Below are 18,641 nucleotides of genomic sequence, written 5' to 3'. Positions count from 1 at the left end.
CATCCTGCCCCGAAAGTCTCTTCTGACCCACAATTCTGTGGGACTTTTCTGAGATCTACCTCTTTATCTAGACCTATCCATTCCTTTTTTTCTTCACATCTCTTCCTTCTCCTTCAACCCACCTGCCAGAAGAAGAAACCACCAATTCCGAAAGCCTTGCATAAGTATAGCCTCCTTTTATGTGTTTTCTCCTACCGCCACTTGGTGGGTAATTTCTTTAACTGTCCGATTACATTATACTGTCATGAATTGATTATTTTCGTTTGCATCAAGTCTGCAAACACATGTACGCCAACTTAACTGAAGGTTTGTCATTGATAAAATACGAGGGCATGCTGAAAAAGTAATTCATCCAAATTTGTTGTGTGAAAACTCATAAAGCTGTTAAAAAATAAAAATAAAAAAAAAACACACAACAAAAACAAACGTTATTAACATTCTTCATCTTATTCTTCACATTTACATATTGGTAGCATGTAACATGGTAGTGTGTAATAAAGCTGCATTCTTGCATGAGAAACAATGTGCTGTAAACAGGTTTTTAATTTGAAGAGTTTATCCACAAATGGAGTACCCTCTCCTTCAGCATAATAATGCCAGAACACATATGAGTGGCACAACATCTACAACAATCCAGTTCCTTGGGTTCACTGTCATTGATCATCCTCCATACAGTCCCAACTTGGGCCCATCTCATTTTTATCTGTTTCCAAACTTAAATAACATCTTTGCAGACATCATTGTGATAGTGACAAAGTGGTAAAAGCAGAGGTGAGGTTGTGGCTCCGCCACCAATGTCAGACATTCTACAGTGACAATATAACAAAACTGGTCTCTCGTTGGGAGAAATGTGTTCACAGCCAGGGTGATTATGGTGATAAATAATGTTTGTTTTATTTAAAAACCATCAAGAGTTTTCACATAGAAAGTTTGGAAGCATTGCTTTTCAGCAAGCCCTCATATATTCGATTTTGGTGGTGGTGGTTAGAGTTTAACGTCCCGTCGACAACGAAGTCATTAGAGACGGAGCTCATGCTCGGGTTAGAGAAGGATTGGGAAGGAAATCGGCCGTGCCCTTTCAAAGGAACCATCCCGGCATTTGCCTGAAGCGATTTAGGGAAATCACGGAAAACCTAAATCAGGATGGCTGGAGACGGGATTGAACCGTCATCCTCCCGAATGCGAGTCCAGTGTGCTAACCACTGCGCCACCTCGCTCGGTATTCGATTTTACAGACTAGTTTGTTCATTCTGTAATGGTGCACTGACCCCACTCTGAGTGCTGTAGTAGACATGCAAGTTTCAATTAGGTGGACACATGGGAGCACAGCCTAAGCACAACTGCAGCAGAGCTAAGTAGAATAGGTTTAACAGCTAGAGAATGTGTGGCTGAACTTCAAGTATGCAGCTTCTGAAGGTAGGCCCATGTCATAACTATGTCACACACACACCTGTTAGATCACTCATTAGAATCCCTGACAGTGCGCTTAATATTATGCTGCAGAACTGAGCTTTTGGCTGGTTCTTCCTCCATGGGGAAATTCATTTACTGAAACTGCTGGAATGTATTTTCCTCGAAAGTCTGTGCAAAGCAGGTTTAATTCTAATTACTGTAACCTCAAATTGCTAAACCATATTCATTTCATAATTGAAAGGGAGTCAGCCATGTTGCAAGGTAGACTGATTTAATATTGTGGAGGTGCAGAGGATGAATCTTGGTTAGCCAATTCCCAGTTAATCTTCAGCGCAATATCGTGATGAGTGTGTCAGGCAAAATATGCTAAGGATGCAGGGACTTGAATTGCAGTCCCAAGTAGTACTCTATGCTTCACATAGCACCATGAAAGCTATAAGGACAAGATGAAAGACATCTTCACGGAGGAAGGCAAGAGTTTGGTTGTAGTAAATAGGAAACAGTTTCCAAGGAATGCAAGAAGAAGTTGTTATGTACAAGGCAATGTCCCAACTGACTGACTCACTGACTCATCATTGACCAGCCTAAGTCAGCAAGGACAGAAACATGAAATTTGGAGAGGGCATTGCTATTATACTGTAGGCACTGTTTAGGAAGGGATTTTTCAAAATTCCACACCTATGAAAGGTTTTTTAAAATATGTTGCTGTTAACACAACTTTAAAGCTAGACTAATGAAAATTAATATTTGTTTTACCGATCAGAAATAAAGGAATATGTGTTTCAGCATGTTTGGAAATTTAACCCCTGTTGTTGTTGTTGTTGTGGTCTTCAGTCCTGAGACTGGTTTGATGCAGCTCTCCATGCTACTCTATCCTGTGCAAGCTTCTTCATCTCCCAGTACCTACTACAACCTACATCCTTCTGAATCTGCTTAGTGTATTCATCTCTTGGTCTCCCCCTATGATTTTTACCCTCCACGCTGCCCTCCAATACTAAATTGGTGATCCCTTGATGCCTCAGAACATGTCCTACCAACCGATCCCTTCTTCTGGTCAAGTTGTGCCACAAACTTCTCTTCTCCCCAATCCTATTCAATACTTCCTCATTAGTTATGTGATCTACCCATCTAATCTTCAGCATTCTTCTGTACCACCACATTTCAAAAGCTTCTATTCTCTTCTTGTCCAAACTATTTACCGTCCATGTTTCACTTCCATACATGGCTACACTCCATACGAATACTTTCAGAAATAACTTCCTGACACTTAAATCTATACTCGATGTTAACAAATTTCTCTTCTTCAGAAACGCTTTCCTTGCCATTGCCAGTCTACATTTTATATCCTCTCTACTTCGTCCATCATCAGTTATTTTGCTCCCCAAATAGCAAAACTCCTTTACTACTGTAAGTGTCTCATTTCCTAATCTAATACCCTCAGCATCACCCGACTTAACTCGACTACATTCCATTATCCTCGTTTTGCTTTTGTTGATGTTCATCTTATATCCTCCCTTCAAGACACCATCCATTCCGTTCAACTGCTCTTCCAAGTCCTTTGCTGTCTCTGACAGAATTACAATGTCATCGGCGAACCTCAAAGTTTTTTTTTCTTCTCCATGGATTTTAATACCTACTCCAAATTTTTCTTTTGTTTCCTTTACTGCTTGCTCAATATAGAGATTGAATAACATTGGGGAGAGGCTACAACCCTGTCTTACTCCCTTCCCAACCACTGCTTCCCTTTCATGTCCCTCAACTCTTATAACTGCCATCTGGTTTCTGTACAAGTTGTAAATAGCCTTTCGCTCCCTGTATTTTACCCCTGCCACCTTTAGAATTTGAAAGAGAGTATTCCAGTCAACATTGTCAAAAGCTTTCTCTAAGTCTACAAATGCTAGAAACGTAGGTTTGCCTTTCCTTAATCTTTCTTCTAAGATAAGTCGTAAGGTCAGTATTGCCTCACGTGTTCCAGTATTTCTACGGAATCCAAACTGATCTTCCCCAAGGTCGGCTTCTACTAGTTTTTCCATTCGTCTGTAAAGAATTTGTGTTAGTACTTTGCAGCTGTGGCTTATTAAACTGATTGTTCGGTAATTTTCACATCTGTCAACACCTGCTTTCTTTGGGATCGGAATTATTCTATTCTTCTTGAAGTCTGAGGGTATTTCGCCTGTTTCATACATCTTGCTCACCAGATGGTAGAGTTTTGTCAGGACTGGCTCTCCCAAGGCCGTAAGTAGCTCCAATGGAATGTTGTCTACTCCGGGGGCCTTGTTTCGACTCAGGTCCTTCAGTGCTCTGTCAAACTCTTCACGCAGTATCGTATCTCCCATTTCATCTTCATCTACATCCTCTTCCATTTCCATAATATTGTCCTCAAGTGCATCGCCCTTGTATAGACGCTCTATATACTCCTTCCACCTTTCTGCTTTCCCTTCTTTGCTTAGAACTGGGTTTCTATCTGAGCTCTTGATGTTCATACATGTGGTTCTCTTATCTCCAAAGGTCTCTTTAATTTTCCTGTAGGCAGTATCTATCTTACCCCTAGTGAGATAAGCCTCTACATCCTTACATTTGTCCTCTAGCCATCCCTGCTTAGCCATTTTGCACTTCCTGTCGATCTCATTTTTGAGATGTTTGTATTCCTTTTTGCCTGCTTCATTTACTGCATTTTTATATTTTCTCCTTTCATCAATTAAATTCAATATTTCTTCTGTTACCCAAGGATTTCTACTAACCCTCTTCTTTTTACCTACTTGATCGTCTGCTGCCTTCACTACTTCATCCCTCAGAGCTACCCATTCTTCTTCTACTGTATTTCTTTCCCCCATTCCTTTCAATTGTTCCCTTATGCTCTCCCTGAAACTCTGTACAACCTCTGGTTCTTTCAGTTCATCCAGGTCCCATCTCCTTAAATTCCCACCTTTTTGCAGTTTCTTCAGTTTTAATCTACAGGTCATAACCAATAGATTGTGGTCAGAGTCCACATCTGCCCCTGGAAATGTCTTACAATTTAAAACCTGGTTCCTAAATCTCTGTCTTATCATTATATAATCTATCTGATACCTTTTAGTATCTCCAGGGTTCTTCCATGTATACAACCTTCTTTCATGATTCTTAAACCAAGTGTTAGCTATGATTAAGTTGTGCTCTGTGCAAAATTCTATCAGGCGGCTTCCTCTTTCATTTCTTAGCCCCAATCCATATTCACCTACTACGTTTCCTTCTCTCCCTTTTCCTACACTCGAATTCCAGTCACCCATGACTATTAAATTTTCGTCTCCCTTCACTATCTGAATAATTTCTTTTATTTCATCATACATTTCTTCAATTTCTTCGTCATCTGCAGAGCTAGTTGGCATATAAACTTGTACTACTGTAGTAGGTGTGGGCTTCGTATCTATCTTGGCCACAATAATGCGTTCACTATGCTGTTTGTAGTAGCTTACCTGCATTCCTATTTTCCTATTCATTATTAAACCTACTCCTGCATTACCCCTATTTGATTTTGTGTTTATAACCCTGTAGTCACCTGACCAGAAATCTTGTTCCTCCTGCCACCGAACTTCACTAATTCCCACTATATCTAACTTTAACCTATCCCTTTCCCTTTTTAAATTTTCTAACCTACCTGCCCGATTAAGGGATCTGACATTCCACGCTCCGATCCGTAGAACGCCAGTGTTCTTTCTCCTGATAACGACATCCTCTTGAGTAGTCCCCGCCCGGAGATCCGAATGGGGGACTATTTTACCTCCGGAATATTTTACCCAAGAGGATGCCATCATCATTTAATCATACAGGAAAGCTGCATGCCCTCGGGAAAAATTACGGCCGTAGTTTCCCCTTTCTTTCAGCCGTTCGCAGTACCAGCACAGCAAGGCCGTTTTGGTTATTGTTACAAGGCCAGATCAGTCAATCATCCAGACTGTTGCCCTTGCAACTACTGAAAAGGTTGCTGCCCCTCTTCAGGAACCACACGTTTGTCTGGCCTCTCAACAGATACCCCTCTGTTGTGGTTGTACCTACGGTACGGCTATCTGTATCGCTGAGGCACGCAAGCCTCCCCACCAACGGCAAGGTCCATGGTTCATGGGGGGCATTTAACCCCTATGGGGGTGAAATAGGGGATGAAAATTTTTGTGAAAGTATTTCATTACACAAGCATTTTTGAAGCTAAATCAATGAAAATTTGTATTTAGCATCTCTGTTACAGACAAAAAATATGCATGTCACTGTTTTTGGAAATTCAACCCCCCTTAGGGATGAAATAGGGCCAGACTGATTCACTGACTCGTCATTGCCCAGTCCAAACTGGTAAGGATAGAAACTTGAAATTTTGAGGGATGTAGATCTTATACTGTAGGCATCATTTAAGACGGGATTGTTCACTACTAAGGGGAGTGAAATAGGAGCTGAAAGACTTTATGAAAATACATGACTATTAACACAATTATGAAGCTAAAACTATGAAAATTGGTATTTGGTTTCTCACTAAGAAGTACAAAAATATATGTTTCAGCAATTTTGCAAATTCAACCACTAAGGGGTAAAGTAGTTAAATAGTGGGGGGATTTTTTTTTTTTAATGAACCATTATTAAAGAACTAAAACGGCATTTTAAAGTTCCATCCATGAAAATGTATATATGGCTTCTCATTTAGAAATTTAAAAAAAAAAAAAAATTGTGTTTCAGTGTTTTTGGAAATTCAACCTCCTCAAGAAGTGAAATAGGGGATGAGAAGTTGTATGAAATTATTTTTTTATGAAAGCTTTTTCAAAGTCAAATCTATGAAAATTTGTATTTGAGTTCTCTTTAACAAATAAAAAAATATGCTTTTTAATGATTTTAGAAATTCAACTCCTAAGTAGGTGAAATGAGGGATCAAAATATCTTTGAAAATATTTTTTTATCTATCTTTATACATAAAAGGCAATGTCTTGACTGACTAGTTGATTCCTCACTGACCAGCCCAAACCACACAAAGAATGGTAACTTGAAATTTGAGTAACATGTTGATTTTACACTGTAAGCGTCATTTAAGAAGCGGTTTTTCAAAATTCCACCTGGGTAAAATAGGGGATGACAGGTTTTTTGAAAATATGTCACTATTAAGACAGTTTTCAAGCTAGAACCACGAAAATTGCACAGTATATTGATTTACAAATTAGCAGTGGGCATAGCAACATTAAAATTTGATTAAATAAAAACAAAAATTGTGGAGACCATACAGTCGACATGAGCAAAGCAGTGGGCACTAAGCTAGTCTAGATATAAAAGACTTGCACAAGCCAGACTGTTGTGGAAAGCTGCGTCAAACCAGTCTTTGGACTAAAGAGCACAAGAATAGCCTTTCAATTTGCTACTGTGTTGGATGTACACCAGAGTTTTTTCTCAGCATGCCCAGGCAGATCACTGACTGTTATAAGGGCATAGTGTGAAAGGCCTGTGTGAAACAACTTTTGAACGGACAATTTTTAAAAATTCAAAGTTGCATACAGTTTGTTTCAGTACCAGAGAGTCTAATGAATATGTGGCAAAGTTACTTTCTTCACCACATGCTTTTTACAGAAAGAGACGTTGAAATGTAGCAATGTGAACCATGTGGACATGAAAACTCAACCCACTAGTAGTTGTTTAACTTACAATTGGCCTACCCAATACACAAGTTCTCATTCTCATCTCTCTAAGCAACATCTAATTTTCTGAAAACTGTCTAATTAAAAAGTTATCTTTATTCAAAATTGTTGGTTTTCAGAATTGTCAGATCTTAGAATGCAAATCTTTCAAAAAGCCAGATTCACTGTCTTGTAGCTCCAAATTTTCTGTATCCTGAAATGCATCATTTTACTAGAATAACATGTTATTTAATGATACATTTTCATCAGAAAATTAAGAGTTTTCAGAAAACTCTTGGTTGAACTTTTCTAAGTCCCTGGGATAAAGAGAACTACCAAAATACTGCTACATAAAATAGAACCTATTTTTATACCATTTTGAGGATATTTAACCAATGTTAATCAAAATTGTTCCACTCCATAATACATATTTGCATTTCCTTTGTTTCCCGTCTTTTATGATTAAACTGAAAATGTTATAATTTTGTCTTCCAATATTATGTGATAGCCGTTCTACATGCATCTTTAAATAAGTACTGTGCACAAAGCCATAGTCAGTCCATACTAAGAAGTCATCGTGCAGTTTTCAGTTTTCATTTAGTCAATCCATGCAAAGACTATAGTCATTATGTTAATCAGTCAGCTGCAAGTTATAGCAGACTCCACTCTAACACATACAAAGGATCATTAATATTTGTTAAGTAACGGTAATGGACAGTCACTTGGATAAAGTTTTAACTGGACACTTTATGAGTATAGACTATGCATTACTGCCAATTGCTTGTGTAATTTGGATTCAATGAAGTCTTCATGAGTCCACTGATCTGTTTATTACAAATGTAAAGTTTACTATATAAAAGCTGATCATCAACCAGGAACAGTAGTAATATCCTGAAAAATCTACTTTGATGGTGTTGTAAAAAGTTATTTCAAAGTTACTTGTAGCACCAAGAATCTGTTAACTGGACACTGAGAGGAGAAGGTAGTAGACTTACAACATTTACTAAAGTTCTGGAGAATTTTATACAGTGCATAAGATTACATTACACAGTACTTACGTGGAATTGGGTATGCGTATTTGTCAGGGTTTTTTGCTATTAGTGTATTTTTTATATGCCTTCTTCCAACACCATGTGCACCTAAGAGAACCAGCGTCTTCCTCTGGAATGCTGTAAGAATACAGACTTAATTACAAATCAATTTCTGCTTAACCAACCAATTTATCTGTGCCAAATTTTGGCAACTAAATCCGTTTTAAGATAATATTAATCATTACATCAAACTTTCCTTGGATTATTTTACCTGCACAGTAACATTCTTCACAGTACATAACTACTTATCTACTAGATTTTCATACAGCAAGAGATACAGTCCTTTGTTTGACAAAAATAAAAATGCATTGTCAGAGGTCCACTACATTTTCCACAGTGATCATGACTGATAGATCTACAGATTTTCAATTAAAATAGTAGTGCCCACCAAATGATACCATATGGAAACAACTGATGTCAGGCAAGATATGCTTTTTCTTCCCCAAACTCACAGCTTACAGAGTAAGGATGAGGCTCTGCCCATCTCTCCTCAGATCAACATTCGATTTAGCAAAAATTAGCAATTCTTCAGCAAGTTCAGTAGTATAAAAATTGTAACTACGCATTCAGTCAGTTTAAATGAACTATTTAATACTTTTCTGAATTGAAGATGAAGTAGAAGACCATAAGTCACACCATCAAATTGTTTGGGATTGATGTAGAAAATTACACAGGTAAGGTAAATTTCTTTGGCACTGAGCAGTTTGAAGGTGAACCTTTCAGTAAGTTCAGCACAACTACACGAAAAGATATATAAAATGTTATACTATCACTAAAAAGAAAATCAGCAGGGTGGTATGGAATACCACAAACATGTTAAAAGCAGTCTCTAAAATACTCCTGCAGCCAGTATCCACAACAGTTGATCACTCCATTGAAGAAAGTTGTTAACCACATATTCTGAAGTATACAGTAGTTAAAACAATATTTAAAAACGATACAAAAGAATATATGGGAAATTTTTGCCCAATACTCTAAAAATATTTGGAAAGATGTCACAAATTCCAAATTTTGTACGAAGATTTAATATCATTTTAAAAAATCAGTACTGATTTCCAAAAGCCAAAAGTGCAATATCTGTTGTCTACCACTTTGCACATGAAATCAGCTCCTCTCTAAACAACTCCCTACATGCCACATTTATTATTATTATTATTATTATTATTATTGTGACCTATCAAAATCCTTTGCTAGTGTGAACCACCTGCATGACCATAAGGAAAGTAGTATATCACAGCTACTTCAGATTTGTAATTAGCATGGAATTATATTCTGTGGCAGGTGCTGGCTGTTCATATGTTGTGTACTCATATATTTCTCAAAAAAGTCTCACAAAGTGTGTAAAAAAAATGGACTGCCAAAAGGAAAAATTCCAGACATGAAGATCTGATTCAGAACTGTGGGCATTCCTCTGACAATCATGGAGATTCAATATGCTAGGAAGAGGGTGTCCTTGCAACATACAGTAATTTGTAATATATGTAAAATAATGAACATAACAAAGTTGTGGGTGCCTATAATAATGAACATAGTACAAGTAACATTTTACTGTCATTCATTATAATGTAGGTCTATACAACTCATCTCCCCCCCCCCCCCCCCCCCCCACTTCAGGCTTCTTTCAAGTGGCTTAAATCTTTCTGATGTTGTTTCTGACATAACTGAAGGTATTTTAAATCTGTCTTTACATCTACAACAAAATGCGTACTTTTGTCAGCAAATGGGTTTTGTTCTATTAAAATACAGTATCATCAGTGGTCTGTAATGAAACATATTTACAATCTGTCTTTCTTTCAGCATCTAAAAACAGCTTGTTACAAAAGATGTTGGCGTTATGATATATCATGTCTGCTGTTTTCTTGCAGGTTTTTCAGGTATTCTCCAGTTTTACACTGTGTTTTTGTGGCAAAGACAGACTTACAAAACCTTCAATTATTGTAACAACAACATTAATAAAAAGATAGATTGCTACTCACCATATAGAGGCACTGTTGAGTCACAGACAGACAACAAAACATTGCTGCAAATACGAGCTTTCAGCCAAAAGGCCTTCTCCCCACATAGAAAACACAAACGTATTCATGAATTCATGAAACCAGAATCATGAATTCATGGAACCACAACTATCTCCCCTCCCCCCCCCCCCCCACCACACACACACACACACACACACACACACACACACACACACACACACACACACACACACACAAAAACAAACAAACAACCACTGTCTTTGGCCACTGAGGACAGACTGCAAGCAACTGTGTTGATGGGAGAAGCAATCAGGGTGGTGAGGTTAAGGAGGAGGCTGGTGTGAGGAGGGGGAGGGGTAACAGGGGAGGGGGAGGTTGTGGTTTTAGTGCTGTTTGTGTTAGCATGCAGGGATGTGGTGTGGAAAGGTGGAATAGAAGGATGTGTAGTATTAGAGTGGGAGTGGGGAAGGGATAGGCAGGTGAAGGAGGGGGACTAGCAGGAGATGCAGGCTATGTTACAGGGAGAGTTCCCACCTCTGCAGTTCAGAGAAGCTAGTGGTGGTAGGGTGGGTGGGTGGGTGGGTGTGTGCATGCGCGCATTCTCTTGCACATGTGTGTGTTTTCTGAATTAGAAGGCCTTATGACCAAAAGCTCGCATATATAACAGTCGTTTTGTTGTGCTTGTGTGTCACTCAACATTGGCCTCTATATGGTGAATAGCAATCCATCCTTTTCATAATACTGCCATTATTCCATCTTGGATAGTCCATTGTTCACTTATTATAAAGCACATATGGCAAATATGGTCACACAAATGAAGATTTTTTTCTGAAACTTAAATTTTTTGTAGCTTAGCTTTTACAATATTTTGTTCTACAGTTAGAATACCATCTAGAAATATTTCAAACATTTATTTGCATACTCTATTTTTTATGTTCTTGTTTGTGTAGTGTTTAAGTGTCAACTTTCACAAACATTGTATGTCACTGTACAACTATATAACTTTTTTGATGTGCTCAACGCCCTTCACTGTACTTGTAGCAACTAAAACTTGCTTCCATCTGAAAACCCTTCAGTCATCAGTAGCAAATTTACAGTACTTGTTGCCAAGTAAAAATTTGCTTCTTTTAGCAAAATAAAGCAGAGTTTACACAATGTCACCTCACTAAAAACCTAATGCAGTTGCAACTGCGAAAGAATACTGAAACATTGGTTTATTAAACAAGGTCAAAAGCTTATGAAAAGGCACAGTCTCGGTATAAAAATAAACATGTAATTTCTTCACTTTTCTTGTTGCAAAGCCACACAAATTCTCATTTCACCAGATACCAATGAATCTTAAAAACATATATAATTCCACTGCAAAAGTCTGCAGTCACTCATATATTGTGGTCGTTAAGAAAGTTTTGCATGTTTACCATTGGCAAAATATTCTCCTCTTTGCATGCTATTATTGGCCAAAATATAGTTTCCATATCTCGAAACATTTACAACATTTGAGTGAAGTTGTGAAAACTTCATTCACAGGCAGAAATGCCACTATATACAGTTTTTTTTCTCAAGATTGGAATTAGATATTGATCTCCTTCCAAGTTTCAAGAAAACTTCAACAGCTAAATTTCATATGCAGGAACACGTGATCTAATATGCACCAAAAACATATTCACAGGGATCCCTCACACAGTGTGGTACATATACACAAAACATCACAATAACTATGATCATTAATAAAATGATCGGCACTTCATCATGAAGCTGACATATAAAGCTATAACTAACATAAAAACCTTTTTTCTTTACCAAATAGTTTCTTTACAACCAAGTGAGAAAACATTGCAGGGTAGCTGACATAATTGCACCACTCTGCTGGTGTAGTGTGTCAGAATTCCTGAACAAGGTCCATCGCAGAAATTCCCAAGTCTGTGTAACTGATGGGAGGCCCGATCAGTGGTTCTGAGAACTGTGGGTAACAGTCTTAAGGTTGTGTCTTCGCTAATGCACAGTCGGGGACTCGAACTGTTCAAGAATCTGTCGACAATAACTGTGGCTCACCACTAGAATCACTCATGGATGGTCAGCTTTTGGTACCTGCTGATCTTTTGCCGAGATCTACCTAAATACCATTATTGTTTTTATCGGGAAAGTATTGCGTAGAGATAATCACCCCATCTGCCTAACTTGAGATTATAATTAACACAATTTTCTAAGTCATTAATCCATAACAAAAACAGAAACTACTTTCCTAGTAGATTACAGACCAGCCTGCATTATAAGCCGCGTGCCACCTGCCAATAACTGTTCAATTTAGTCACAAATCTTGTGAGATTCCCCATGCAAACTATCTTCTGTATAGGCATCACTGTGATACTTACCAAGTGTTTTTCGGAAGTCAGATTTGTTCTGAAGCTCTGAGGTTTTGACTAAATCTTTGTACACTGTTACATATGATCCTCACTGTTCACTTTACACTCTTCCACTCTTTTTCCAAATGCTTCTACAATTTATTACATGAAAAGTAAGTTCCTTGCACCACAAAGCTTGAAATTCCATTTTCACTTTTGAGTGCATCTGGAGAAAAATCCACTTTTAACATATGGAATTAACACATTACTGAAGGTAATTCATTTTCTGCAGCAAAAACAGTGCCTTACAGTAGACAAAATTAAACTGTATTAGTATCCGATACCATGCTGACATTTCTTAGTAATAGATAGTCACAGATATCATCATTTCTTTGGCTATCATCCAACCACAGAAATATTTGCTAGAGTCCATAGTATTATTTTATCTATGATAACTTAAAACCTCTGCTTCTGTTAAGCACAACATTTATTGATATAAACAGTGCAAATAGCCAACTGCATCTATAATCTGCAAACAAATGTTAAGTGCATGGCAGAGGATACATTCCACTGTCCAGTTAATAGGGTTTCTTCCGGTTCGATTCATTTATGGAGTATGGTAAGAATAATTGTTTAAATGCATCTGTGCATACTGCAATTAATCTAATTTTGTTCACATGATCTCTATAGGAGTGATGCTCAGGCGGCTATAGTATATTCCTGGAGTAATCATTTACATCATATTCTTGAAACTTTTAAGTAGGCTTTCTTGGGATAGTTTATGTACATCTTCAAGAGTCTGCCAGTTCAGGCCAATTCAGTTTCTTCAGCATCTTTGTGATGCTCTCCCACAGGTCAAGCAAACGTTTGACCATTTGTGCTGCCCTTCTCTATACATGTCCTGTTAGTCCTATTTGATAAGGGTCCCATACACTTGAGCAATATTCTAGAATGGGTCACATGAGCAATTTGTAAGCAATCTCCTTTGTAGACATTGCACTTCCCCAGTATTCTACCAATAAAACGAAGTCTATTACCTGCTAACCTGTTTTACACATGGCTGAGCCTATGGGATCATCCCATTTCATATCCCTACAAAGTGTTACCCCCAGGTATTTGTATGAGTTGGCAGATCCCAACACAGACTCACTGATGCTATAGTCAAAGGATACTATCTTTTTTCGTTTTGTGAAGTGCACAGTTTTACATTTCTGAACATCTAAAGCAAACTGCCAGTCTTTGAACCACTTTGTAATCTTATTCAAGATCTGACTGAATATTTATGCAGCTTCTTTCAGTCAGTGCTTAAATTATAGATAACAGCATCATCTGCAAAAAATCTGAGATTGCTATTAGTACTGTCCACCAAATCATTAATATACAACATGAACAGCAAGGGTTACATCACACTTCCTTGGGATACACACCTGACAATGACTCTCCATCCAAGATAACATGCTGTGTTCTCCTTATCAAAAAATCCTCAGTCCGGTCACAAATTTCACTTGATGCCCCTTTTTGATAATATGTGTAGATTTGGTACCAAGTCAAATGCTTTTTGGAAATTATGAAATATTGCATCTTTCTGACTGTCTTGATCCAAAGTTTTCAGTATGTCACTTGAGAAAAGTGTGAGTTTGGTTTGTCGTGATCGATGTTTTTTGAAATCCATTCTGGTTGACATGAAGGAAGTCACTTTGCTCATGATACTTCATTATGTTTGACCTCAGGATATGTTCTAAGATTCCACAACACATCAATGTCAAGACTACTGGATGACACTTTCACAACCCTTCTTGTAAACAAGTGTGACCTGCACTTTCTTCCAACTCCTGGGCATGGATTTTTGTTTGAGGGATCTACAACATGTCGTAATTAAAAGAGGAGCTAACTCAGCCACAAATTCAATATAGAATCTGATAGGGATTCCATAGGACCCTGGAACTTTGTTCAGTTTTGATGACTTTAGCTGTTTCTCAACACCAATGACACTAACACTTATTTCACTCATCTTCTCAATGGCGCAAGGATGAAACTGGGGCAGTTCTTATGGGTTTTCATTTGTAAAGGAACATTTGAAAACACAGTTAAAGCACTTCAGCTTCCGTGTTACTACCCTCAGTTTCAGTTCCTGTCCTGTCTCATTTGCGAGTGACTGGACACTACCTTTGGTGCCACTAACAACCTTTACATATGACAAGAATTTCTTTCGGTTTTGTGAAAGACTACTTGACAATATGCTCCTATGGCAGTCACTCAAGGCTTCACGCATTTCTCTCTTGACAGCCAAACATGTTTCATTCAGCTTCTCTCTATCTATGGCCCTTTGCTTTGTTTTAGACCTATTATGCAGTAGTCTCCGTTTCTTTACAGTGAATGTATAGCATTATGAACTTTTCTCCTGCAGGCTGCGTATCTATCCAATGCATGGTCGACTTGACCCGTAGTTGCTCTACATACTCCTGTCCTGTGTTGTGGTGAAAGTTTCAAGTTCCTCATTGAGATATGACTCTGCTGATCTTTTATCTAATTTACTGAACATATATGTCTTCCTGTTTGTTTTAATTGTCCTTTTGTACTTAGTAAACATTGTTGCCACAACCGCCTTGTGGTCACTTATACCATTTTCTCTGAGGACATCTTTTTTGATACATTATTCCACAACTAATTTCAATCCCAGTCCTAGCATCAAACAGCAGAGTTTATATTTTTATTATTAAGAGAGTTTCTTCATCTAAAACAGTCCACAACAAACGATTTTTGCATAAAACACATTATTTTGTGAGAGAAAAGTAAAATTTTTGTAAGAAATGAATCCTGCTGAAAGTTATGTAAAAATAAATCATTCAGTCAATGAAAAATGTGGTGAATTATGCCTTTTCCAAAATGGTAAAGTCGATTAGTATTGCTCATGAACATGTTGAGGGGACCACAAATTATTCTAACACTGGTCATTTCTGACCATTACTGCTCTTTTTGAAGACAACTATGGTTACAGGCAATGTTTATTTCCAGCAGCGCGTTCATCAGCTCCTATAAAACAGCAGAAATGTCAGTTTCCAATTTTTGCACCACCACATATATTTAGAATGTACTGAATGTCTTTCCTATGGCTCATCAGGTACAATATCTCTACTGTTTCAGTTAACTTTTACAATTTTCCTACGTTGTACACGTTTCCAATAATACCCAGTCTCAATTGAAAATGTTGGTTCACTTCTTGTTGCAAGCAAAATATGTTGTAAAGCGGAATTTAATAGAATGATCTAGAATTTGCCTCTGTTGTGAACAAAATGCAGTCTACATCATCATCATGTTGTTGTTGTTGTTGTTGTTGTTGTTGTTAAGTTTCTGCTATCAGTTTTAGTAGAATTAGGCTATAGTCAAATCTAAAAATACAGGACACAATGGCAACTATCATTAGCTTTAGACAGTATGCATTGCTACAAGAATTGTAACAATGGATACCAACTGATGGCAATGATAACTATCATACTCTTCTACATTTCTGATGTAAATGTGGCCAAACTGATTGACACTGGTTATCATAACATTATAAAACAAAATCACTGTTTTCTCCTCCAACACAATACTGGATTTCTATCAAATTAGTCTAGTGTGGTATTTAGTTTGATGAAATGTGTTAACAGGAATAGCAAAACTTGAAGGAAAACCAGTGTGCCAGCAACAACCGAGCAGTGGTGCTGAATGGCATTAGCAGAGAGGCAGTGTAACATGTGGCAGACTGGCACACAAGTTGGAGCAAGTTCCCTTTAAAAATTTATTGTCCATATTGAGAAAAAGGACAATTTTTTCTGTTCATAATCGACATTGCATAAAACACAAGCTGTGCAGTGCTATTTTGGGCTGATTCCACCTACACACAGAAATAAATGCAATTGCAAATATCTATGATAAATGCATGGGTTCAGGGCTATACATACTGATAAAATTCTGTTGGGCTTCTATTTGTGTCAAGTAGCTTAAAATCCATGAGCTTTTGTCGAAGGGCTCCTTGGCCACTGCCGTGACTGTCACAGCATCTGGGTCCCTTGCTGATCATATTGTATATTAATGATCTTGTGGATAATATTCATAGTAATGTCAAATTTTTCACAGAAGACACTGTTATCTACAATGAAGTACAGTCTGAACAAAGCTGTACAAATATTCAATCAGACCTTGATAAGATTTATAAGAGGTGCAGTGATTGTCAACTTGCTTTAAATGTTCATAAATGTAAAATTGGGCACTTCACAAAATGAAAATACTTTGTATCCTATGAAAATAATACAGAATGTTCGGAAATTCCTGTTACAATATTCTAGGACTTGTAGAGAGGAGTGAGTACATAATATTTTGAATAGGAACCAATGTTCGGAAACGTACCATTTCCATTCTGTGATGGTTTCAGTTCAGATATTTAACACATTCACATCTGCTGAGCAAAAAGAAAAGTCTCAGAGTTGCCTTTACAAATGTCTGCTTGCGTCAGTGTATGTGCGGATGGATATGTGTGTGTGTGTGTGTGTGTGTGTGTGTGTGTGTGTGTGTGTGTGTGCGCAAGTGTATACCTGTCCTTTTTTCCCCCTAAGGTAAGTCTTTCCGCTCCCGGGATTGGAATGACTCCTTACCCTCTCCCTTAAAACCCACATCCTTTCGTATTTCCCTCTCCTTCCCTCTTTCCTGATGAAGCAACCGTTGGTTGCAAAAGCTTGAATTTTGTGTGTTTGTTTGTGTTTAATTGTGTGTCTGTCAACATGCCAGCGCTTTCGTTTGCTAAGTTACATCATCTTTGTTTTTAGATATAATTTTCGCACGTGGAATTTTTCCCTCTATTATATTCATATCATTAATTAGAAACTTAAAAAGACATGTCCCTAATAGTTACATAAGATCAGCATATTTTGCTTTCTTTCAAAGTATCATATCATATGGAATCTTATTGTGGGGCAATAGCAGTCACGTACAGGGCATTCTACTTTTACAAAAAAAAATTTGTAAGAATAATAACCGACTCAGATAAGTTAGAACACTGTAAACCCTTGTTTGTTAAATTGCAATGCCTGACGGTAATAAACTTGTACATCTATAATGTTCTATTGTATGTTAGGAACAATATTTCAAATATATCTTTAAGAAGGGATGTACATAGCCATAACACCAGGAACAAATCATGTTTAGATGTACCATATCAAAGACTATCCAAGTCACAGAATTCATATTTAGTTCTTGGACTTAAGTTGTACAATAAGTTAAGTACAGATTTAAAAGAGTTACCTGTCAATATCTTCAAAGCTACGTTGTACAGGATACTAGTAAATAATCCTTTCTACACAGTAGACAAATTTTTTGAAACTGAAAATACTGTCTTTCAACACCGTATCTAGCGGATGGCCTTATGTAACCCAAACTAAATTGTATTTAGTAATTTATGTTAAAAATGTAAGTTATCTTGACGTTGTCTATTGCTTTATGAGCTGAACTACAATAAAATTTGATTGATTGAGGACCCAGGTTTGAATCCCGGTTGGGGAGAAATTTTTAATTTTCCCCATTGATATGAATCAATGCCCACTAGCAGCTACATGTGCAGTTCCTTTGTGTCTTGACTGATAATGGTTGCAGAATCAAAACGTGTTCTTTCGAAGAGCACAAAAAAACACACACAACACCATTTCCCGAGATGTATCCAACTCCCCAAGACACTATCCAAATTGAACCCTGCCTGGAACAGTTCCGTCCTCCGTCACAGTGGGACCCACCTCCTCTTCCTCAAAATCACCCCCTCCAAACCTTCCAGGAATTTCTTACTTCCAGCCTTGCCTCTTAATCCTTCATAAAAAACCTTAATCCTACTCCCAACATCACCACTGCTGAAGCCCAAGCTATCCGCGATCTGAAGGCTGACCGTTCCATCGTCATTCTTCCGGCGGACAAGGGTTCCACGACAGTGGTACTTGATCGTCAGGAGTATGTGGCTGAGGGACTGCGTCAGCTTTCAGACAACACCACATACAAAGTTTACCAAGGTAATCCCATTCCTGATGTCCAGGCGGAGCTTCAAGGAATCCTCAGAACCTTAGGCCCCCTACAAAACCTTTCACCTGACTCCATCAACCTCCTGACCCCACCGACACCCCGCACTCCTACCATCTACCTTCTTCCTAAAATTCACAAACCCAATCATCCCGGCCG

At 37.9% G+C, this 18,641-nt stretch overlaps 1 protein-coding gene across 3 annotated transcripts in view; it reads right to left on the bottom strand.

Annotated features, from left to right (window-relative positions):
• The window catches only part of LOC124610289 (peripheral plasma membrane protein CASK), a 667,578-nt gene that overhangs the window by 24,932 nt on the left and 624,005 nt on the right, over positions 1-18,641 (bottom strand). For all 3 annotated transcript variants that reach the window (XM_047140147.1, XM_047140146.1, XM_047140148.1), the window contains one exon: positions 8,093-8,203. In XM_047140147.1, the coding sequence (XP_046996103.1) occupies positions 8,093-8,203 (111 nt within the window). The remainder of the gene's footprint in view (positions 1-8,092; positions 8,204-18,641) is intronic.

Source organism: Schistocerca americana, chromosome 1 (assembly GCF_021461395.2).
Source record: "Schistocerca americana isolate TAMUIC-IGC-003095 chromosome 1, iqSchAmer2.1, whole genome shotgun sequence".
NCBI lineage: Eukaryota > Metazoa > Arthropoda > Insecta > Orthoptera > Acrididae > Schistocerca > Schistocerca americana.
The sequence above is the reverse complement of the archived record's forward strand: the minus strand, read 5'-3'. Positions and strand labels throughout refer to the sequence as shown.